This window comes from Capra hircus, chromosome 3 (genome assembly GCF_001704415.2).
Source record: "Capra hircus breed San Clemente chromosome 3, ASM170441v1, whole genome shotgun sequence".
Lineage (NCBI taxonomy): Eukaryota > Metazoa > Chordata > Mammalia > Artiodactyla > Bovidae > Capra > Capra hircus.
Genome location: NC_030810.1, coordinates 42,457,229 through 42,481,703, shown reverse-complemented (window position 1 = coordinate 42,481,703; position 24,475 = coordinate 42,457,229). Strand labels below are relative to the sequence as shown.

The following is a 24,475-nucleotide window of genomic DNA, read 5'->3' as shown; positions in this document are numbered from 1 at the left end:
CTCAGGAGGCAGTTCAGGTAGTTTGGTATTCCCATCTCTTGAAGAATTTTCCATGATTTGCTGTAGTCCTCACAGTCAAAGGCTTTGGCATAGTCAATAAAGCAGAAATAGATGTTTTTCTGTAACTCTCTCAGTTTTTTGATGTTCCAATGGATGTTGGCAATTTGATCTCTGGTTCCTCTGCCTTTTCTAAATTCAGATTGAACATCTGGAAGTTCAGGGTTTATGTACTGTTGTAGCCTGGCTTGGAGAATTTTGAGCATTACTTTGCTAGCATGTGAGTGCAATTGTGTGGTAGTTTGAGCATTCTTTGGCGTTGCCTTTCTTTGGGTTTTGAATGAATGCTGACCTTTTCCAATCCTGTGGCCACTGCTGAGTTTTCCAAATTTGCTGACATATTGAGTGCAGCACTTTCACAGCATCATCTTTTAGGATTTTAAATAGCTCAACTGGAATTCCATCGCCTCACTAGCTTTGTTTGTATTGATGCTTCCTAAGGCCCACTTGACTTCACATTCCAGGATGTCTGGTTCTAGTCACAGCCTCATGATTACCTGGGTCATGAAGATCTTTTTTTATAGTTCTTCGTAGAACCATTCAATTGCCACCTCTTCTTAATATCTTCTGCATATGTCAGGTTCATACTGTTTCTCTTCTTTATTGAGCCCATCTTTGCATGAAATGTTCCTTTGGTATCTCTAATTTTCTTGAAGAGATCTCTAGTCTTTCCCATTCTATTGTTTTCCTCTATTTCTTTGCATTAGTCACTGAGGAATGCTTTCTTATCTCTCCTTTCTATTCTTTGAAACTCTGCATTCAAATGGGTATATCTTTCCTTTTCTTCTTTGCCTTTCACTTCTCTTATTTTAACAGCTATTTTTAAGGCCCCCTGAGACAACCATTTTGCCTTTTTGCATTTCTTTTTCTTGGGGATGGTCTTGATCCCTACCTCCTGTACAGTGTCATGAACCTCCATCCATAGTTCTTCAGGCATGCTATCAGATCTAATGTCTTGAATCTATTTGTCACTTGCACTGTATAATTGTAAGGGATTTGATTTAGGTCATACCTGAATGGCCTACTGGTTTTCCCTACTTTATTCAATTTCAGTCTGAATTTGGCAATAAGGAGTTCATGATCTGAACCACAGTCAGCTCCTGGTCTTTTTTTTGCTGACTGTATAGAGCTTCTCCATCTTTGACTGCAAAGAATGTAATCAGTCTGATTTCACTATTGACCATCTGGTGATGTCCACATGTAGAATCTTCTCTTGTGTTGTTGGAAGATGGTGTTTGTTATGACCAGTGCGTTTTCTTGGCAAAATGCTATTAGCCTTTTCCCTGCTTCATTCTGTACTCCAAGGCCAAATTTGCTTGTTACTCTGGCTATCTCTTCCTATTTTTGCATTCCAGTCCCATATAATGAAAAAGACATCTTTTGGGGGTGTTATTTCTAGAAGGTCTTGTAGGTCTTCATAGAACCATTCAATGTCAGCTTCTTCAGCATTACTGGTCGGGGCATAGTCTTAGACTACTGTGACATTGAATGGTTTGACTTGGAAACAAACAAAGATCATTCTGTTGTTTTTGAGATTGCATCCATGTACTGCATTTCGGACTCTTTTGTTGACTATGATGGCTACTCCATTTCTTATAAGGGATTCTTGCCCACAGTAGTAGATAATAACAGTCATCTGAGTTAAATTCACCCATTCCAGTCCATTTTAGTTTGCTGATTCCTAAAATGTTGATCTTCACTCTTGCCAACTCCTGTTTGACCACTTCCAATTTGCCTTGATTCATGGACTTAACATTACCAGTTCCTATGCAACACTGTTCTTTACAGCCTTGGACTTTATTTCCATCACCAGTCACATCCACAATTGGGTGTTTTTGCTCTGGCTCTGTCTCTTCATTCTTTCTGGGGTTATTTCTCCACTGATCTCCAGTAGCATATTGGGCACCTTCTGACCTGGGGAGTTCATCTTTCAGTGTCTTATCTTTTTGCTTTTTCATACTGTTCATGAGGTTCTCAAGGCAACAATAGTGAAGTAGTTTGCCATTCCCTTCTCCAGTGGACCATGTTTTGTCATAACTCTCCAACATGACCTGTCCATCTTGGGTGGCCCTACATGGCATGGCTCATAGTTTCATTGAGTTAGACAAGGCTGTGGTCCATGTGATCAGATTGGTTAGTTTTCTGTGATTCTGGTTTTCATTTTTCTACCCTCTGATCAGTCAGTCAGTTCAGTCACTCAGTCGTGTCTGACTCTCTGCAACCCCGTAAACCACAGCACGCCAGGCCTCCCTGTCCATCATCAACTCCTGGAGTTTACCCAAACTCATGACCATTTAGTCAGTGATGCCATCTAACCATCTCAACCTGTCATCCCCTTCTCCTCCTCCTGCCTTAAATCTTTCCCAACATCAGGGTCTTTTCAAATGAGTCAGCTCTTTGCATCAGGTGGCCAAAGTATTGGAGCCTCAGCTTCAACATCAGTACTTCCAATGAACACCCAGGACTGATTTCCTTTAGGATGGACTGATTGGATCTCCTTGCAGTCCAAGGGACTCTCTTAAGAGTCTTCTCCAACACCACAGTTCAAAAGTATCAATTCTTCTGCGCTCAGCTTTCTTTATAGTCCAACTCTCACATCCATACGTGACTACTGGAAAAACCATAGCCTTGACTGGACTGACCTTTGTTGACAAAGTAATGACTCTGCTTTCTAAAATGCTATCTAGGTTGGTCGTAACTTTTCTTCCAAGAAGTGTCTTTTAATTTCATGGCTGCAGTCACTATCTGCAGTGATTTTGGAGCCCCCCAAAATAAAGTCAACCACTATTTCCACTATTTCCCCATTTATTTGCCATCAAGTGATGGGAGAAGGATAAAAGGCTTATGGAAGTTTCCTGATGGGAGAGACTGACTGAGGGGGAAACTGGGTCTTGTTCTGATGGGAGGGGCCATGCTCAGTAAATCTTCAATCCAATTTTCTGTTGATAGGCGGGGCTGTGTTCCCTCCCTGTTATTTGACCTGAGGCCAAACTATGGTGGAGGTGATGAAGATAATTGTGACCTCCTTCAAAAGTTCCCATGCTCACACTGTTGCACTCAGTGCCCCAACCCTGCAGCAGGCCGCCACCAACCCATGCCTCCACCAGAGACTCTTGGACACTCATGGGCAACTCTTGGTCAGTCTCTGGTGGGGTCACTGCTCCCTTTTCCTGGGTCCTGGTACAAACAAGGTTTTGTTTGTGCCCTCCAAGAGCCTGTTTCCCCATTCTTGTGTAAGTTCTGGCAGCTCTGTGGTGGGGTTAATGGCGACCTCCTCCAAGAGGACTGATGCCATACCCAGGTCTACTGCACCCGTAACTCCTGCAGCAGTGTACTGCTGACCTGTACCTATGCAAGAGACACTCAAACACAGTTCTGTCTCAGTCTCTGTAGGGTCTCTGGTCCTGGTGTGCACAAGGTTTGTTTGAGCCCTCTGAGTGTCTCTGGCAAGTATACAGTTTGATTCTATATGCGATTTTGCCCCTCCTACTGTCTTGCTGGGGCTTCTCCTTTGCCCTTGGATGTGGGATAAGAGCCAAAATTATAAAACTCTTAGAAAAAATTGAGGTAGATATTTTTACCTTTGCCTTGACAGTAGATTCTTAGATATGACACTAGAATCATGGTGAACAAAAGAAAAAATACTGAGCTGCATCAAAAATAAAAGCTTTGTCCATCAAATAGCTATCCAAAAAGTGAAAAGACAACTTACATGATGGGAGAAGATGTTTGCAAATCCTATTTCTCTTGAGGTCTAGTATCCAGACTATATAAGGAACATTTATAATCCAAGAACCAGAAGACAACACAATAAAACAGTGGGCATAAGACTTGAACTTGTTATCCAAAGGAAGAAAACAAATGACCAACAAGCAGAAGAAAATATGTTAAACACCATTAGTCATTAGAGAATACAGTCAAGACCACAATGAGTTGCTGATTCTCCCACATTAAACAACTATAATTAAAAAGAACAAACCAGAGGACAAGTGTTGACAAAGAAGTTGATAAACTGAAACTCCCATACAGTGCTGCTGGGAATGTAAAATGGTGCAGCTGTTCTGGAAAACAGTTTGGTAATTCCTCAGATAATGAGAAAGACTTTCCTTATGACTCAGCAGTTCCACTCCTAGGTATATACCTCATAGAATTGAAAATAAGTACTCAAATACATGTACATACATGTTTTTGGAAGCAATATTTACCACAGTCAAAAAGTAGAAACAACTGAAATGTCAACCAGTGAATGAATGAACAGACAAAGTGTGTAAATAAATATGTGAAGTGAGTGAAAGTCGCTCAGTCATGTTCGACTCTGTGACCCCTTGGACTACACAGTCCCTGGAATTCTCCAGGCCAGAATACTGGAGTGGGTAGCGTATCCCTTCTCCAGTGGATCTTCCTGACTCAGGAATTGAACCAGGGTCTCCTGCATTGCAGGCAGATTCTTTACCAACTGAGCTATCAGGAAGACTCGTAAATACATATAATGAAATATAATTCAGTCACAAAAGGGATAAAGTACCTTCTCTGAGAAACTTTCCATCTTCTACCCTGGAAAATGTCAAAAATTTCTACTCTGGAGAGGACAAAATAGAGGCTCTTTAGATGGAGAATACCAGGCACAGATCAAGACATGGGTTGTTGTTGTTGTTCAGTCACTGAGCCATTCTTTGTGACCCCATGAACAGGACCATGCCAGGCTTCCCTGTCCTTCACTGTCTCCTGGAGTTTGCTCAAATTCATGTCCATTGAGTCAGTGATGCTTTGTAAAAAACATCCTCTGTCACCCCTTTCTCCTCCTACCCTCAATCTTTCCCAGCATCAGAGTCTTTTCCAATGAGTCAGCTCTATGTACCAGGTGGCCAAAATATTGGACCTTCAGCTTCAGCATCAGTCCTGCCAATGAATATTCAGGGTGGATTTCCTTTAGGATTAACTAGTTTGATCTCCTTGCAGTCCAGGGGACTCTCAAGAGTCTTCTCCAGCTCCACAGTTTCAAAAGCTTCAATTCTTTGGCTCTCAGCCTTCTTTATGGTCCAACTCTCACATCTATACATGACTACTGGAAAAACCATAGCTCTGACTATACAATGGGTACTTACACAAAACCAAACAAAAAACTACAAAACAAAACCCCAAACAAACAAAAACCCCAATGCATACTGAATGCTATACACAGAGACTCCTTGAAATCCTCTCCTCCCTCATAGAAGGCTTGTAAAACCATAGGTAGCCAGATTCTTATTTATCCTTTATCTGGATGTACCAACAGTTAATTTATTCATTTGCCTACGGAAAGGCATCTTGATTGTTTCAAGTTTTGGCAATTATCAATAAGGCTGGTATAAATATCTATGTGCAAGTTTTTGTGTATACATAGGTTTTAAAGTCCTTTGGGTAAATATTGAAGAATGTGATTATTGGATTGTATGGAAACAGTATTTTTATTTTTATTTTTAAATAGCCACACTGCCTTCTAAAGTGATCATACCATTTTCATTCCCACCAGCAGTGATGGAGAGTTTCTTTGGTTTCACATTCTCACTAGCATTTCGTGTTGTCAGTATTCCAAATTTTGACCATTCTAGTAGTGTGCAGTGGTAACTTATTTTAGTTTGTTTGGGTGGGGGTTGGCTATACTCTGTGGCTTGGGGAATTCTAGTTCACCGATTAGGAATCAAACCCTGATTCCAGCAGTGAAAGTGCCAAGTCACAACCACTGGACCACAGGGAATTCCTCTCATTTTTGTTTTAACTTATTTTCCCATGATGACATATGATGAGGAGTATATTTTCATATACTTACTTGCCACCTGTATGTCTTTTTTTTTTTTTATGAGGTATCTATTAGGTTCTTTGTCCCATTTTAAAATTTGGTTGTTTGTTTTCTTATTGTTAAGGATCAAAAGATATTTGTACATTTTGGACAAAAGTCCTTTTTCAACTGTATCTTTAGCAAATGTTCTCTTCCAGTGTGTGGCTTGTCTTGCTATTCTTGTGACATTTCCTTTTACAGAGCATAGATTTTTAATTTTAATGAAACCCACATTATCAATTATTGCTTAATAGATTGTGCTTTTGCTGTTGTTCCTAAAAAGTCATTGCCATCCTCAAGGTCATCTAAATTTTTGCCTATATTTTCTTCTATGAGTTTTCTAGTTTTGCCTTTTACTTTTAGTTTTAAAACAAGTTTTTGGTTAATTTTCCTGAAGGATGTAAGATCTGTATCTAGATTAATTTTTTTTTTTTTGGTGCTTGGATGTCCAGTTTGTTCCAGCACCATTTGTTGAAAAGACTATCTTTGCTTCATCTATTTTTGTTCCTTTGACAGAGATTAGCTGACTATGTTAATGCCAGTGTATTTCTGAGCTCTCTGTTCTGTTCCGTGCACATTATCTTGATTGCTGTAGCAGTGTAGTAAGTCTTCAGGTTGAGTAGTGTCACTGCTCCTATCTTCTTCTTTGTCTTCAATATTGTGCTGGCTTTTCTGGGTCTTTTGTCCCTTTAGGTAAACTTTAGAATCAGTTCCTTTCTGTCAGTTCACTTCTTTTTTAATTGGCGGAAAACTGCTGTACAATGTTGTGTTGGTTTCTTTCTGGAAGCATGAGGTCTTCTGCCAGCATTTAGTAGGTGTTCTGTAGGAGTTGTTCCACATGCAGAAGTATTTTTGATGTATTTGTGGGGAGGAAGATGATCTCCATGTCTTACTCCTCCACCATCTTGAAAGTCTCCCCTAGAATCTGTTTGTTGATATGCACAAAGTAACTGGCTTAGATTTGATTGAAATTGCTCTGAATCTATAGATCAATTTGGGCAGGACAGGCATCATGACAATGCTGAGTTGTCATGCTATCAGTAAACATGGAATATCTCTCCATTTATTTCATTCTTTAATTTTGTTCATCAGAGTTTTGTAGTCTTCCTTATAATACATTTTGTACATATTTTGTTAGACTTATTCCTGCTTCACTTTTGGGTGCTAATGTAGATCGTAGTGTTTCAAATTTCAGATTCCTTTGTTCATTGTTAATATATAGCAAAGAGATTGATTTTTGTATAGTGTTAACCTTGTACCCTGAAACTTTGCTGTAATCACTTAGTAATTCAGTAGTCTTTTTGTTAATTCTTTTAGGTTTTCTATATAGATAATTATGTCATCTGAGTTCAAAAACAGTTTATTTATTCCTTTCCATTCTGTATTTCTTTTATTAGCATTTACTTTTTCTTATCTTACTGCATTAGCTTGGACTTCCAGTATGATGTTGAAAGGAGTGGTAAGAGGAGACATCTTTGTCTTGTCCTGATGTTAGTGAAATATTTTCTAGTTTCTAGAAGAAACTCATTGGGTTTTGTAGGTGTTCTTTATCAAGTTGAGGAAGTTCCACTTCTATTCCTAGTTTACTGCGAGTTTTTATCATGAATGAGTGTTGGATTTTGCCAAATGCCTTTTCTGAATTTGTTGATATGATCAAGTCACTTTTCTTCTTTGGCCTGATATTATGGATTACATCAATCAGTTTTCCAGTGTTGAACTAGTTTTGCATATCTGGGAGAAACTCCACTTAGTTGCGGTGTGTAATTCTCTTTATATATTGTTGGATTTGATTGCTAATATTTTGTAGAGGATTCTTGTATCTATGTTCATGAAAGTTGTTGGTCTGCCATTTTCCTTTCTTATGGTCTGTTTTTGGTATTAGAGTAATGCTGGCCTCAAAGTACGAGTTAAGTATTCCCTCTATTTCTATCTTCTGAAAGATGTTACAGGGAATTGGTGCAATTTTCTCCTTAAATTAAATTAGTAGAATTCAATCCCTGTATCTGAGCCCAGTGCTTTTAGTTTTGGAAGATTATTAATTATGACTCCGTTTCCTTAATTGAGATAGGGCTATACAGATTGTCTGTTCTTTGTTGTGTGAGTTTTGGCAGATTGTGTCTTTCAAGGAATTGGTCAGTTTCATCAAGATTGTCAAATCTATTGGAATAGAGTTGTTCATAGTGTTCCTTTGTTATCTTTTAATGTTCATGGAATCAGCAGGGACATCCTCTCTTTCACATATGATATTAGTACTTTTTTCTTAGTTAGCACAGGGAATTCTAATCAGTACTCCCTAATGGCCTATATGGGGAAAGAATATAAAAGAGTGGATATATGTATGTATATAACTGATTCACTTTGCTATACACCTGAGACTAACACAACATTGTAAATCAACTATACTCCAGTTGGAATTTTTAAAACCAATGCTACAGTTTATACTAAAGAATTTGATGAAAATCAAGTAAATATTGAGACTATGGATCAATAGAAGAGATGGAAAATTTTTTAAAGTGCCTTTACTACTGATGAAGTTAATTGAAACATGTAGCCTTTCATCCACAGCTGAGTGGACTTGCTATTTCTTCCCTTCCGAATAGATCTTACCAACAATAATTGGCACAGCTAGAAAGTGCAGACCTTCTTTGCATGGGTGAGAACAGATGAGAATGCATGCTTTCTGCAAATGAGCAGACTTAACAAAAGAATCCAGAAGTGGCAAAGTTGTAATTCCATCTCCTAAACTTTCCTGTAGGATTAGTCATTTCTCTTTGCCTGGTAATGTGTGAATGAGGGACATAGAGAAGCCAGAAATGTCAATTTAGCTGAAGTTACCTCTGTAAAGATTCAGAAAAACTGACAAAATTTTCCTACCTAACAGTCCACATACAATACTTTATTATAGAAGTTGCATTTCAAATAAATGGATAATTCAATGAATGTATTAGTGTTCCTGGCTAACTTTTTAAAATACAATTAAATTCTAAAACTTGGTACATTTCATAGAGACAGTTTGTTTTCTATGTTTATTATATACTATAGTAAAAACTCTTTTAAGAAGTATGTGTGATATGAGATCATTTTAATTTAAAAATGCATGTGTATTTGTTCATGTGTTAACATATATATTTATATCAATCTGGAAGGACATGCATGAAAATGTTACCAGTTGTTTCTAGGTTATGGAAATGTAAGTGTTATTTACCATTTCTTTTACAGTAATCATGTCGTTTTACTTGGCTAAAATAAAATTATCTTTCTATAAATGTTATATGGCTAATATAGTCTGAATTAAACCAGTAGATAGAAACAATATTTTAAAACTTTAAAAAACTATTTACACAATCTTACACTCAGAAATACTCAAAACTTAGGTATAGTTAGGAATACCATTTTTCTGATAGTAGCTAAAATAAGATTTCAATAGTGTATGATAGTATAGAATTAGGAAGTCACAATCATGATTTATTATTCTAACTTGTACATAATTATGGCATGTACATAATATCTATTTCCTAGGTTTTCTGTTTCTTAGGTTAATTAAATTTTGTCCAATGAACAAATGTAATGATGTTACCTAAACTAAAATTGGGGCTTCCCTGGTGGCTCAGATGGTACAGAGTCTGCCTGCAATGCTGGAGACCTGGGCTTGATCCCTGGATTGGGAAGATCCCCTGAAGAAGGGAATGGCTACCCACTCCAGTTTTCTGACGTGGAGAATGCCATGGACAGAGGAGCCTGGCAAGCTATAATCCATGGCCATCATTAACTATTTCTTGCCATTGTTGTAAAACAATAATGTTTTTTCCCTGAACAATTGATATTCTTACCTTAGATTTTGCTTTAGGTAGCTATGTATAAGCTAAAATATTATAATTTGCTTTAAAGTAATGTTTACCTTCCTTTTCTTTATTTAGGTATAATGTCCACGGCTTGGGATTTGTATGATTCTTACAATGCTATGGAGCTTTCATCTTTACCATCAAAACGATCTATGATTAACTCAAGTAGTAAAGCAAGTGTACCTTCAAAAGACTGGGAACAAACAGTGCAGGGGAGTAATTTAGAAAAAAGTAAGATTTCATTTATTTCAGTTTTTAAAAAATTGGGATAATTGAATTATAACATTATATTAGTTTCAAGCATGCAACATAATAATTTGATCTTTGTGTACACTACAAAGTGATGACCACAATAAGTCTAGTTACTGTCACTCTACAAACTTCCCTCTCTAGCCATTTCACCTACCCCTCAACCTCCTTCCCCTCTAATAGCCATCAATTTGTTTATGAGTTTTGTTTTTATTTTTTATATTCTGCATATAAGTGAAATCATACAGTCTTTGTCTTTCTTTCTCTGTTTATTTCACTTAACATCAGTTGCTCAGTTGTGTCCAACTCTTTGCAACCCCATGGGCTACAGCACACCAGGCTTCCCTGTCCTTTACCATCTCCCGGGGCTTGCTCAAACTCATGTCCATTAAGTCAGTGATGCCATCCAACCATCTCATCCTCTGTCATCCCCTTCTCCTGCCTTCACACTTTCCCAGCATCAGGGTCTTATTTCTAATGAGTCGGCTCTTCTCATCAGGTGGCCTAAGTATTGGAGCTTCAGTTCCAGCATCAGTCCTTCCAATGAATATTCAGGGTTTATTTCTTTTAAGATTGACTGGTTTGATCTCCTTGCTGTCCAAGGGACTCTCAAGAGTCTTCTCCAACACCAAACTTCAAAAGCATCAATTCTTCACCGTGTACAGCCTTCTTTATGGTTCAATTCTCACATCTGTACATGACTACTAGAAAAACTATAGTTTTGACTAGACGGACCTTTGTTGGCAAAGTAATGTCTCTGCTGTTTAGGTTGGTCATGGCTTTTCTTCCAAGGAGCAAGTGTGTTTTAATTTCATGGCTGCAGTCACCATCTGCAGTGATTTTGGAGCCCAAGAAAATAAAGCCTGTCACTGTTTCCATTGTTTCCCCATCTATTTGCCATGAAGTGATGGGACCGGATGCCATGATCTTAGTTTTCTGAATGTTGAATTTTAAACCAGCTTTTTCCCTCTCTCTTTCACCTTCATCAAGAGGCTCTTTAGTTCCTCTTCACTTTCTGCCATAAGAATGGCGTCATCTGCATACCTGAGGTTATTGCTATTTCTCCTGGCAATCTTGATTCCGCTTGTGCTTTATCCAGCCTGGCATTTCGCATGATGTAATCTGCATATAGGTTATATAAGCAGAGTGACAATATACATCCTTGACGAACTCCTTTCCCAATTTAGAACCAGTCCATTGTTCCATGGCTGATTCTAACTGTTGCTTCTTGACCTGCATACAGATTTCTCAGGAGGCAGATAAAGTGGTCTGGTATTCCCATCTCTAAGAATTTTCTATATTTTATTGTGAGCCACACACTCAAAGACTTTCGTGTAGTCAATGAAGCAGAAGGAGACGTTTTTCTGGAATTCTCTTGCTTTTTCTATGATCCAACAGATGTTGGCAATTTAATCTCTGGTTTCCCCTGCATTTTCTAAATCCAGCTTGAACATCTGGGAGTTCTCGATTCACGTCCTGTTGAAGCCTAGCTTGGAGAATTTTGAGCGTTACCTGCCAATGTGTGACATGAGTGCAATTGTGCGGCAATTTGAACATTCTTTGGCATTGCCTTTCTTTGGAACTTGAAAAAAAACTGACCTTTTCCAGTCCGTTGCTACTGCTGAGTTTTCCTAATTTGCTAGCATATTGAGTGCAATACTTTCACAGCATCATCTTTTAGGATTTGAAATAGCTCAGCTGGAATTCCATAACTTCCACTAGCTTTGTTCGTAGTGATGCTTCCTAAGGCCCACTTGACTTCGCATCCCAGGATGTCTGGCTCTAGCTGAGTGATCACACCTTCGTGGGTCATTAAGATATTTTTTGTATAGTTCTGTGTATTCTCTCCACCTCTTCTTAATATCTTCTGTTTCTGTTAGGTCCATACTGTTTCTGTTCTTTATTGTGCCCATCTTTGCATGAAACGTTCCCTTGGTATCTAATTTTCTTGAAAGAATCTCTAGTCTTTCCCATTCTATTGTTTTCCTCCATTTCTTTGCATTGATCACTGAGGAAGGCTTCCTTATCTCTCCTTGCTATTCTTTGGAACTCTGCACTCAGATTGGTATATCTTTCCTTTTGTCATTTTCTTTTCACTTCTCTTCTTTTTTCAGCCATTTGTAAGGCTTCCTCAGATAACCATTTTGCCTCTTTGCATTTCTATTTCTTGGTTATGGTCTTGATCCCTGCCTTCTATACAATGTCATGAACCTCCATTCATAGTTCTTTAGGTACTCTATCAGATCTAATCTCTTGAATCTACTTTTCACTTCCACTGTATGCAAGGGATTTGATTTAGGTCATACCTGAACAGCCTAGTGGTTTTCCCTACTTTATTCAATTTAAGTATGAATTTGGCAATAAGGTGTTCGTGATCTGAGCCATAGTCAGCTCCCGGTCTTGTTTTTGCTGACTTCTCCATCTTGGGCTGCAAAAAGTATAATCAATCTGATTTCAGTATTGACCATCTGGTGATGTCCATGTATAGTCTTCTCTTGTGTTGTTGGAAGATGGTGTTTGCTATGACCAGTACATTCTCTTGGTGAGACTCTGTTAGCCTCTGCCCTGCTTCATTTTGTACTGTAAGCCCAAGCTTGCCTGAATCCAGGTATCTCTTGACTTCCTACTTTTGCATTCCGGTCCCCCATGATGAAAAGGACCACTTAACATAATGCCTTGCATTTCCCTGATAATTGGTGACGTTAAACATTTCATGTGCCGTTTGGGAAAAATGTCTCTTTAGCTTATGTTCTTTTTTTTTTTTGCTATTGTGTTCTTTGAGCTCTTTGTATTAACCCCTTATCAGATATATGGTTTGCAAATATTTTCTCCCATTCAGTAAGTTGTCTTTTCATTTTATTGATGGTTTTCCTTGCTATGCAGAAGGTTTTCAGTTTATTTCCCTCTGTATATAAGAAAGTATTTTTTCCTTGGTGCTTTCTATATTTTTGTTTTGTTTTCAGTTTTCGGAAGCTTGAGTATAGTATATCTTGGTGTGAATTTCTTTAGGTTTATCTTCTTTGGAATTCACTGTTTCTTAATTCTATACGTTTTTCTTTGCCAAATTTTGGAAAAATTATTCAGCTATTATTTCTTCAAGTACATTTTTGGTTTCATCCTTTTCTCCTCTCCCCAATAACGTGAATTTATATATCTTGTTAGAGGTCTCTGGGCCTCCATTCATATATATATATATATATATATATATATATATATATATATATATATATATAAAGTAAAAGTGAAAGTGAAGTTGCTCAGTCGTGTCCGACTCTTTGCGACCCATGGACTGTAGCCCACCAAGCTCCTCTGTCCATGGGATTCTCCAGGCAGGAATACTGGAGTGGGTTGCCATTTCCTTCTCCAGGGCATCTTCCCGACAAATAAAAACCCTTACTAATCAAGCTGAAAATTTGGTCTCTCAACAGGGAATGCCTTGGAGCCCTGAATGCATTCTCCTGGCAATGCTCAGTCTTTTGGCCTGTTCCTCCCCCCAACCCCCACTTGAGCTCTGACTAATATATATATATAATAATTATTATTATTTTGCAAATTATTTTCTTTCTGGTTTTCAGATTTGATAATTTCTATTTTTCTTTCTTCAAGTTCACTGATTCTGTTCTCTGTCCCTTCAGTTTTGCTGTTGAGCCCATCTGTTGAATTTTTTGTCAGATATTTTTTATGTCAGATATATTTTATCTGTTGTCAGATAATTTTTCTTAATTTAACTTTATTTATTTTAATTGGAGGCTAATTACTTTACAATATTGTATCGGTTTTGCCATACATCAACATGAATCCGTAACAGGTGTACATGTGTTCCCCATCCTGAACCCTCCTCCCACCTCCCTTCTGGTACCATCCCTCTGGGTCATCCCAGTGCACCAGCCCCAAGCATCCTGTATCCTGCATCAAACCTAGACTGGCGATTCATTTCATATATGATATTATACATGTTTCAATGCCATTCTCCCAAATCATCCCACCCTCTCCCTCTCCCACAGAGTCCAAAAGAGTGTTCTATACATCTGTGTCTCTTTTGCTGTCTCGCATACAGGGTTATCATTGCCCTCTTTCTAAATTCCATATATATGCGTTAGTATACTATATTGGTGTTTTTCTTTCTGGCTTACTTCATTCTGTATAATAGGCTCTAGTTTCATCCACCTGATTAGAACTGATTCAAATGTATTCTTTTTAATGGCTGAGTAATATTCCATTGTGTGTATGTACCACAGCTTTCTTATCTATTCATCTGCTGATGGACATCTAGGTTGCTTCCATGTCCTGGCTATTATAAACAGTGCATGATGAACACTGGGTACACGTGTCTCTTTCAGTTCTGGTTTCCTCGGTGTGTATGCCCAGCAGTGGGATTGCTGGGTCATAAGACAATTCTATTTCCAGTTTTTTAAGGACTCTCCACACTGTTCTCCATAGTGGCTGTACTAGTTTGCATTCCCACCAACAGTGTAAGAGGGTTCCCTTTTCTCCATACCCTCTCCAGCATTTATTGCTTGTAGACTTTTGGATCACAGCCATTCTGACTGGCATGAAATGGTACCTCATTGTGGTTTTGATTTGCCTTTCTCTGATAATGAGTGATGTTGAGCATCTTTTCATGTGTTTGTTAGCCATCTATATGTCTTCTTTGGAGAAATATCTATTTAGTTCTTTGGCCCATTTTTTGATTGGGTCATTTATTTTTCTGGAATTGAGCTGTAGGACTTGCTTGTATATTTTTGAGATTAGTTGTTTGTCAGTTGCTTCATTTGCTATTATTTTCTCCCATTCCGAAGGGTGTCTTTTCACCTTGCTTAAAGTTTCCTTTGTTGTGCAAAAGCTTTTAATTTTAATTAGGTCCCATTTGTTTATTTTTGCTTTTATTTCCAATATTCTGGGAGGTGGGTCATAGAGGATCCTGCTGTGATTTATGTCGGAGTGTTTTGCCTATGTTCTCCTCTAGGAGTTTTATGGTTTCTGGTCTTACGTTTAGATCTTTAATCCATTTTGAGTTTATTTTTGTGTATGGTGTTAAAAAGTGTTCTAGTTTCATTCTTTTACAAGTGGTTGACCAGTTTTCCCAGGACCATTTGTTAAAGAGATTGTCTTTTCTCTATTGTATATTTTTGCCTCCTTTGTCAAAGATAAGGTGTCCATAGGTGCATGGATTTATCTCTGGGATTTCTGTTTTGTTCCATTGATCTATATTTCTGTCTTTGTGCCAGTACCATACTGTCTTGATGACTGTGGCTTTGTAGTAGAGCCTGAAGTCAGACAGGTTGATTCCTCCAGTTCCATTCTTCTTTCTCCAGATTGCTTTGGCTATTTGAGGCTTTTTGTATTTCCATACAAATTGTGAAATTATTTGTTCAAGCTCTGTGAAAAATACCATTGGTAGCTTGATAGGGATTGCATTGAATCTATAGATTGCTTTGGGTAATATACTCATTTTCACTACATTGATTCTTCTGATCCATGAACATGGTATATTTCTCCATTTATTAGTGTCCTCTTTGATTTCTTTCACCAGTGTGTTTTGGTTTTCTATATATAGGTCTTTAGTTTCTTTAGGTAGATATATTCCTAAGTGTTTTATTCTTTTCGTTGCAGTGGTGAATGAAATTGTTTCCTTAATTTCTCTATTTTCTCATTATTAGTGTATAGGAATGCAAGGGATTTCTGTGTGTTGATTTTACATCCTGCAACTTTCCTATATTTATTGATTAGCTCTAGTAATTTTCTGGTGGCGTCATTAGGGTTTTCTACGTAGAGGATCATGTCATCTGCAAACAGTGAGAGTTTTACTTCTTCTTTTCCAATTTGGATTCCTTTTATTTCTTTTTCTGCTCTGATTGCTGTGGCCAAAACTCCCAAAACTATGTTGAATAGTAGTGGTGAAAGTGGGCACCCTTGTCTTGTTCCTGACTTTAGGGGAAATGCTTTTAATTTTTCACCGTTGAGGATAATGTTTGCTGTGGGTTTGTCATATATAGCTTTTATTATGTTGAGGTATGTTCCTTCTATTCCTGCTTTCTGGAGAGTTTTTATCATAAATGGATGTTGGATTTTGTCAAAGGTCTTTCTGCATCTATTGAGATAATCATATGGCTTTTATTTTTCAATTTGTTAATGTGGTGAATTACATTGATTTGCAGATATTGAAGAATCCTTGCATCCCTGGGATAAAGCCCATTTGGTCATGATGTATGATCTTTTCAATGTATTGTTGGATTCTGATTGCTAGAATTTTGTTAAGGACTTTTGCATCTATGTTCATCAGTGATACTGGCCTGTAGTTTTCTTTTTTTGTGACATCTTTGTCAGGTTTTGGTATTAGGGTGATGGTGGCCTCATAGAATGAGTTTGGAAGTTTACCTTCCTCTGCAATTTTCTGGAAGAGTTTGAGTAGTATAGGTGTTAGCTCTTCTCTAAATTTTTGGTAGAATTCAGCTGTGAAGCCATCTGGATCTGGGCTTTTGTTTGCTCGAAGATTTCTGATTACAGTTTCAATTTCCATGCTTGTGATGGGTCTGTTAAGATTTTCTATTTCTTCCTGGTTCAGTTTTGGAAAGTTGTACTTTTCTAAGAATTTGTCCATTTCTTCCACGTTGTCCATTTTATTGGCATATAATTGCTGATAGTAGTCTCTTATGATCCTTTGTATTTCTGTGTTGTCTGTTGTGATCTCTCCATTTTCATTTCTAATTTTATTGATTTGATTTTTATCCCTTTGTTTCTTGATGAGTCTGGCTAATGGTTTGTCAATTTTATTTATCCTTTCAAAGAACCAGCTTTTGGCTTTGTTGATTTTTGCTATGGTCTCTTTTGTTTCTTTTGCATTTATTTCTGCCCTAATTTTTAAGATTTCTTTCCTTCTACTAACCCTGGGGTTCTTTATTTCTTCCTTTTCTAGTTGCTTTAGGTGTAGAGTTAGGTTATTTATTTGATTTTTTTTCTTGTTTCTTGAGGTATGCCTGTATTGCTATGAACTTTCCCCTTAGCACTGCTTTTACAGTGTCCCACAGGTGTTGGGTTGTTGTGTTTTCATTTTCACTCATTTCTATGCATATTTTGATTTCTTTTTTGATTTCTTCTGTGATTTGTTGGTTATTCAGCAGCGTGTTGTTCAGCTTCCGTATGTTGGAATTTTTAATCGTTTTTCTCCTGTAATTGAGATCTAATCTTACTGCATTGTGGTCAGAAAAGATGCTTGGAATTTCAATTTTTTTGAATTTACCAAGGTTAGATTTTATGGCCCAGGATGTGATCTATCCTGGAGAAGGTTCCATGTGTGCTTGAGAAAAAGGTGAAATTCATTGTTTTGGGGTGAAATATCCTATAGATATCAATTAGGTCTAACTGGTCTATTGTATCATTTAAAGTTTGTGTTTCCTTGTTAATTTTCTGTTTAGTTGATCTATCCATAGCTGTGAGTTGGGTATTAAAGTCTCCCACTATTATTGTGTTATTGTTAATTTCCCCTTTCATACTTGTTAGCATCTGTCTTATATATTGCAGTGCTCCTATGTTGGGTGCATATATATTTATAGTTGTTATATCTTCTTCTTGGATTGATCCTTTGATCATTATGTAGTGTCCTTCTTTGTCTCTTTTCACAGCCTTTGTTTTAAAGTCTATTTTATCTGATATGAGTATTGCTACTCGTGCTTTCTTTTGTCTATATTTGTGTGGAATATTTTTTCCAGCCCTTCACTTTCAGTCTGCATGTGTCCCCTGTTTTGAGGTGGGTCTCTTGTAGAAACATATATAGGGGTCTTGTTTTTGTATCCATTCAGCCAGTCTTTGTCTTTTGGTTGGGGCTTTCAACCCATTTATGTTTAAGGTAATTATTGATAAGTATGATCCATTGCCATTTGCTTTATTGTTTTGGGTTTGAGTTTATACACCCTTTTTATGTTTCCTATCTAGAGAATATCCTTTCACATTTGTTGGAGAACTGGTTTGGTGGTGCTGAATTCTCTCAGCTTTTGCTTGCCTGTAAAGCTTTTGATTTCTCCTTCATATTTGAATAAGATCCTTGCTGGGTACAGTAATCTGGGCTGTAGTTATTTTCTTTCATCACTTTAAGTATGTCTTGCCATTCCCTCCTGGCCTGAAGAGTTTCCATTGAAAGATCAGCTGTTATCCTTATGGGAATCCCCTTGTGTGTTATTTATTGTTTTTCCCTTGCTGCTTTTAATATTTGTTCTTTGTTAATTTGATTAACGTGTCTTGGGGTGTTTTGCCTTGGGTTTATCCTGTTTGGGACTCTCTGGGTTTCTTGGACTTGGGTGATTATTTCCTTCCCCATTTTAGGGAAGTTTTCAACTATTATCTCCTCAAGTATTTTCTCATGGTCTTTCTTTTTGTCGTCTTCTTCTGGGACTCCTATGTTCGAATGTTGAGGCGTTTAATATTGTCCTGGAGGTCTCTGAGATTGTCCTCATTTCTTTTAATTCATTTTTCTTTTTTCCTCTCTGATTCATTTATTTCTACCATTCTATCTTCTACTTCACTAATCCTATCTTCTGCCTCCATTATTCTACTATTTGTTGCCTCCAGAGTATTTTTTTATCTCATTTATTGCATTATTCATTATATATTGACTCTTTTTTATTTCTTCTAGGTCCTTGTTAAACCTTTCTTGCATCTTCTCAATCCTTGTCTCCAGGCTATTTATCTATGATTCCATTTAGATTTCAAGGTTTTGGATCATTTTCACTATCATTATTTGGAATTCTTTATCAAGTAGATTCCCTATCTCTTCCTCTTTTGGTGGTGCTGAATTCTCTCAGCTTTTGTTTGTTTTGGTGGGCATTTATCCTCTTCCTTTATCTGCTGGGTATTCCTCTGACTCTTCATCTTGTTTATATTGCTGAGTTTGGGGTGGCCTTTCTATATTCTGGCAGTTTGTGGAGTTCTCTTTATTGTGGAGTTTCCTCGCTGTGGGTGGGGTTGTATGGGTGGCTTGTCAAGGTTTCTTGGTTAGGGAAGCTTGTGTCAGTGTTCTGGTGTGTGGAGCTGAATTTCTTCTCTCTGGAGTGTAAAGAAGTGTCCAGTAATGTGTTATGAGATGTCAGGGGGTTTGGAGTAACTTTGGGCAGCCTGTATATTGAAGCTTAGGGCTGTGTTCCTGTGTTGCTGGATAATTTGTGTGCTATGTCTTGCTCTGGAACTTGTTGGCCCTTGGGTGATGCTTGGTTTCAGTGTAGGTGTGGAGGCGTTTGATGACCTCCTGTTGATTAATTTTCCCTGGAGTTAGTTCTCTAGTGTTCTCAGGATTTGGACTTAAGCCTCCTGCTTCTGGTTTTCAGTCTTATTTTTACAGTAGTCTCAAGACTTCTCCTTCTATACAGCACCATTGATAAAACATCTAGGTTAAAGATGAAAAGTTTCTCCACAGTGAGGGACATCCAGAGAGGGTCACAAAGTTACATGCAGAAGAGAAGAGGGAGGAGGGAGTTAGAGGTGACCCGAATGAGATGAGGTGGAATCAATAGAGGAGAGAGCAAGCTAGCCTGTAATCACTTCCTTAGTGCGCTCCACAGTCTGGACCACTCAGAGATGTTCATGGAGTTATACAGAGATGAGAAGAGGGAGGAAGGAGACAGAGGTGGCCAGGAGGATAAAAGGGGGGAATCAAAAGGAGCGAGACAGATCCAGCCAGTAATCAGTTCCCTAAGTGTTCTCCACCATCTGGAACACACAGAGATTCACAGAGTTGGGTAGAGAAGAGAAGGGGAAGGGAGGAGACATAGGCGATCTGGTGGAGGAAAAGTAGAGTCCAAAGGGGAAGAGAGCAGTCAAGCCAGTAATCTCACTCCCAGGTAAAAATGGGTACTGAAGATTGGGTTCTTAAAGGTACAAAATTAATAACAAATACGAAAAAATAAAGATTAAAAATCTAGGGTAGAGGTTGGATTTTCAAAAATACAATATTAAAGAAAAGAAGAAAAAAAACAAAGTCACAAAAATTGTAAAAAATATATATATATGAAATTTCCTTTAAAAAATAAGGTCTTTTTTTTGCAAAGTAATAGTAGGTTATAAAAATGAAAATTAAAGGAGTAATAGAGGATTTAAAAATAAAAAATTAAAAAAGGATTATCATAAAAATAGTAAAAATATACCTAGGACTTTCTCTGGTGTTGTTGTGGGCAGTGTGGGGTCAGTTCATTTTTGGATAGTTCCTTGGTCCGGCTTATATTTCTCAAGATCTATAGGCCCCTTCCTATGTAGTCGGTACTAAGGACAGGGTTTTAATCTATTGCACCTGTCACTTCCAAGGCGGTTCCCTCTGTTTTAGCTGCTTCTGTTAGCTGGTCTCTTCAGTGTCTGATTTCTGCCCTGACACAAGGGGGCGGTGGTGGACACTTTTGTAGGCTTACTTATTCTTTTGAGCTGTGGGGAGGGAGGGACCCTGCAAATAAATAACACTGACGTGTGCTCTCAGTGTCTCAGCCACACTGGGCCTGCCCCCGCTCCCAGCGCGTGTGCCCTCCCTGCCCACACTGCTCAGGCTCTAGGTTGCTCTGCCGGGAACCGTCCGAGGCCAGCCCTGGGCTGCATGCACCTCCCAGGTCTAAGCCGCTCAAGTTCAGGCACTTGGGTAGTCCTCAGAGGCTGAGGGCTACCTCAGCCTGTGTTGGGCCCTTCCCAGGTCCAAGCAGCGCAGGCGATGAGGTGTTTGGCGAGTGGGGTCGCTGCAACTTATCGCCTCCCGTCCCTGCCGCTCGGTTTTCTGGGTGTACAACTGGTGCACCTTCGCAGGCAGATGTCCAGAGCCCCAAGAAGTCTTAGTTAGCAAAGAAGCCTGCTTGCAGTTTGGTAGATAATGTCTCTCTGGGGCTGTGATTACCCCCTTCTGGCTCTGGCTGCCTGTCACTGGAGGAGGATGGTCTACAGCCGGCTAGTTCTGTTCAGTTCTTTGCTCTGTGCACAGGCCTGGTGGTGTCTTAGGGCTTTTCGCTTGGTAGCTATCTCGCAGTCTGATTTGCTAGCCCAAGTTAATTCGCTCAGATTGCCCTCAGGGCATTCAGGCCCGGTCCTTACTCTAAGCAATGCAGCCCGTGGCTCCCTGCCCAGCCGCCGCTTGCTAGTGGCAAATGCAGGCGTCTGCGCTGCTTCTCTGCTAGGGGAGTTACTGTTGGGCTCGTATCTGTGGGTTTTAATTATTTATTTATTTTTCCTCCCTGTTATGTTGCCCTCTGTGCTTCCAAGGCTCGCCACAGACTCGGCAGAGTGTTTCCTGGTGTTTGGAAACTTCTCTCTTTTTAAGACTCCCTTCCCAGGACTGAGCTCCATCCCTCCCTCTTTTGTCTCTTTTTTTGTCTATTTTTTTCTACCTCCTTTCGAAGACAATGGGCTGCTTTTCTGGATGCCTGATGTCCTCTGCCAGCATTCAGAGGTTGTTTTGTGGTATTTACTCAGTGTTTAAATGTTCTTTTGATGAATTTGTGGGGGAGAAAGTGATCTCCCTGTTCTATTCCTCCGCCATCTTAGGACCGCCCTGTTGTCAGATAATTTTAAGCATCTCTGTCATCTCAGTGTTGGTTTCTATTGATTTTGTTTGTTTGTTGTTTCATTTAAGTAGAGATTTTCTTGGTTCTTTGATCAGTGACGTTCAGTTAAAATTTAGAGACTTGGGGTATTATGTTTTGAGAACTGGATCTTGTTTAAACTTCATTTGTAGCAGGATTTGTTTGACACTCTTTTGACAGGGAAATTTACTGCTCCATTACCGTCAGGTGAAAGTAGAAGTGGGGTTTACTGCCCCATTTTGTGTCTGTGTGTGTGCACGCACGCACACATTCACTCAGCTGTTTCTGACTCTTTGCAATCCCATGGACTGTAGCCCACCAGGCTCCTCTGTCCATGGAATTTTCTGGGCAAGAATATTGGAGAGGGTTGCCATTTCCTACTCCAGGGGAATCTTCCTGATCCAGGGATTGAACCTGGGTCTCTTACATCTCCTACATCGGCAGACAGATTCTTTACCACTAGCACCACCTGGCGGAGAAGGCGATGGCATCCCACTCCAGTAGTCTTGCCTGGAAAATCCCATGGACAGAGGAGCCTGGTAGGCTCCAGTACATGGGGTCACGGAGAGTCCGACACGACTGAGCGACTTCACTTTCACTTTTCACTTTTATGCATTGGAGAAGGAAATGGCAACCCACTCCAGTGTTCTTGCCTGGAGAATCCCAGAGACGGGGGAGCCTGGTGGGCTACCGTCTATGGGATCACACAGAGTCGGACACGACTTAAGCGACTTAGCAGCAGCAGCAGCACCACCACCTGGGAAGCACCCATTACTGGAGTAGAAATCCATATTTTTCACTTGCCCTTTAATTACACTGAGGGAGGGGATCATCTCATTACTGTTCTGTAATGTTAGATGGGGAGCTCTAACCTTGTGTAAGTTAGATAGTGAGCTCTAACTTCCATTGATACCTACATGGCTGGGAGGGATAGGAGCACCTCATTAACACTTCCTGACACCATGGATTGGGACTTGGCTTTATTACTTTGGGGCAGTTCTGTAAGTTCTGACTGTACCAGTCCAACACTGACTATTGGGCAGAACCTTTTTACTGCCAGATAACTGTGGAATTCCATGTTTCCCAAGAGATCTTAATTGATATTGCACAAAGGGCAGCACAGTCATTTTTTTTCTTTTTGGGGTAAGATTTAAAGTCCTAGCTCCTTACTGAGCCTTTTCTGACACCACACCCATTGGAAGGCTGGGAGACTGGAAAGCCTTGTTAGAACCTGGCAAGAATGGAAGTCTAGACTTCCCACTTGGCTAGTGGTACTTGTGGAATGGGTGGAGCTACAGTTTTTCTCTGTTTTTGTTTTTGTTTTTTCCTGGAGAGAAATGGTTATATCCTAAAAGTTTTCTTTCTTGCAAGGTTGTTCTTTTCCTGAGTTTTGGCTAAAGAGAGGTTTGTCTGGAGTATCTGCAATAATAAGAAATGCAGGGAACTCACCACTATGTCATTCCCTGGGTCCTGAGCAGTCTTTTTGCTCTGCCTTCTTCTGACAAAGGCTTTCAAAGGCCTCCTCTTAAAAAGAAAAATCAATGTCCCAAGATTTTTAGTTGTATTTAGCAAAGGAATAGGGGAAAGTGTTTACTCCATCTTCATGGATGCAGGATTCCCCTTCATTCTGTTCTAACTAAGTAATAGGTAGAATATCATTCCTCAAATATATACACATCCCAATCTCAGGAACCTATGAATAGATTACCTTACATGAGATAAGAGACTATCCAAATGTGACTACATTAAGGATCTAAAAGAGGGAGGTTATCCTGGATTATCTAAGTGGACCCAAACCAATCAAATGGGTACTTTGGAGTATTTTTTTCCATTTCTGGTCAGAGAGAGATATAATGGCAGGACCATCAGAGAGATGCAATGTTGCTGTCTTTTGAAGATGGATGATGGGTTGGTGGTGGCTTCTAGAAATTGGCAAGGAAATTAATTCTCTAGAGACTTCAGAAAGGAACATAACCCTAATAACCTTTTGGTTTTGGCCAAGTGAGACCTGGGTTGATCGGTAACCTACAGAACTTTAAATTTGTATCCACTTTAAATTTAATTTTAAATTTAATTTAGAACTTTAAATTTAGTCCACTAAATTTTTGGTAATTTGTTATAGCATTAATAAACAACAGTAGTGTAGTATTCCTATAAAGCAGTAAATTAAACCTTTATCTGAAGGTGTAATGAAGACTGATAATAATTTAATTTCAATTTGAATAAAAATATATGGAGATAATATATGTATATCTTGCATGTGCTTGGTTCCTAAAAGACATTCAGTAAGTAACTATTAAAGTTGTTGTGAATACTGGAGGAATACAAATAGTGATGGCAAAATGTCATTGATAAATCTTTAGAATGTACAAACCAGCTAATATAATTTTTGAATTGTTACCATTACATCATATTTGTATTTTACAGTTAGTGAAGGTAGTTCTCTAATGGATATTGAAAATGTAATTCTGGCTAAAGTTCGAGATGAAGAAGAAGACAACTCAGATGCAGTATTTAAATCTGATAAGTTTCAGCAGGACTTATTTTTTATGGAACGAGTTATAATGGAAAATATATTTCAGCCAAAACTTGCAGCTTATCGTCAGCTTCCTGTTTTAAAAGGTATTTAACACATTATATACTAAAACATCTTTTAAAAAATAGTGTTGTTTTGAAATAAAGATTTTATACTTTAAAAAAGATGTCTAAATATAATCATTTTTAGACAAGCTCAAGTAATTAAAAAAATCAAATTGTATTATTTCTAAATGCAATCTTTAAACTGAGTTATCACTTATCAGTGAGAAGGAAATGGCAGCCAACTCCAGTAATTCTTTCCTGGAGAACCCCATGGACAGAGGAGCCTGGTGGGTTGCAGTCCACGGGGTTGCAAGGCGTCAGATCTGACTGAAGTGACTTAGCACATACACACACATCACTTATCAGAAGACATTTTTATATAGTTT

At 38.6% G+C, this 24,475-nt stretch overlaps 1 protein-coding gene across 1 annotated transcript in view; it reads left to right on the top strand.

The window, feature by feature from the left end:
- WDR78 (WD repeat domain 78) overlaps positions 1 to 24,475 on the top strand; it is a 93,988-nt gene that overhangs the window by 31,219 nt on the left and 38,294 nt on the right. Inside the window, exons 6-7 of the mRNA XM_013962736.2 lie at positions 9,793 to 9,948; positions 23,937 to 24,131. Of these exons, the coding sequence (XP_013818190.1) occupies positions 9,793 to 9,948; positions 23,937 to 24,131 (351 nt within the window). The remainder of the gene's footprint in view (positions 1 to 9,792; positions 9,949 to 23,936; positions 24,132 to 24,475) is intronic.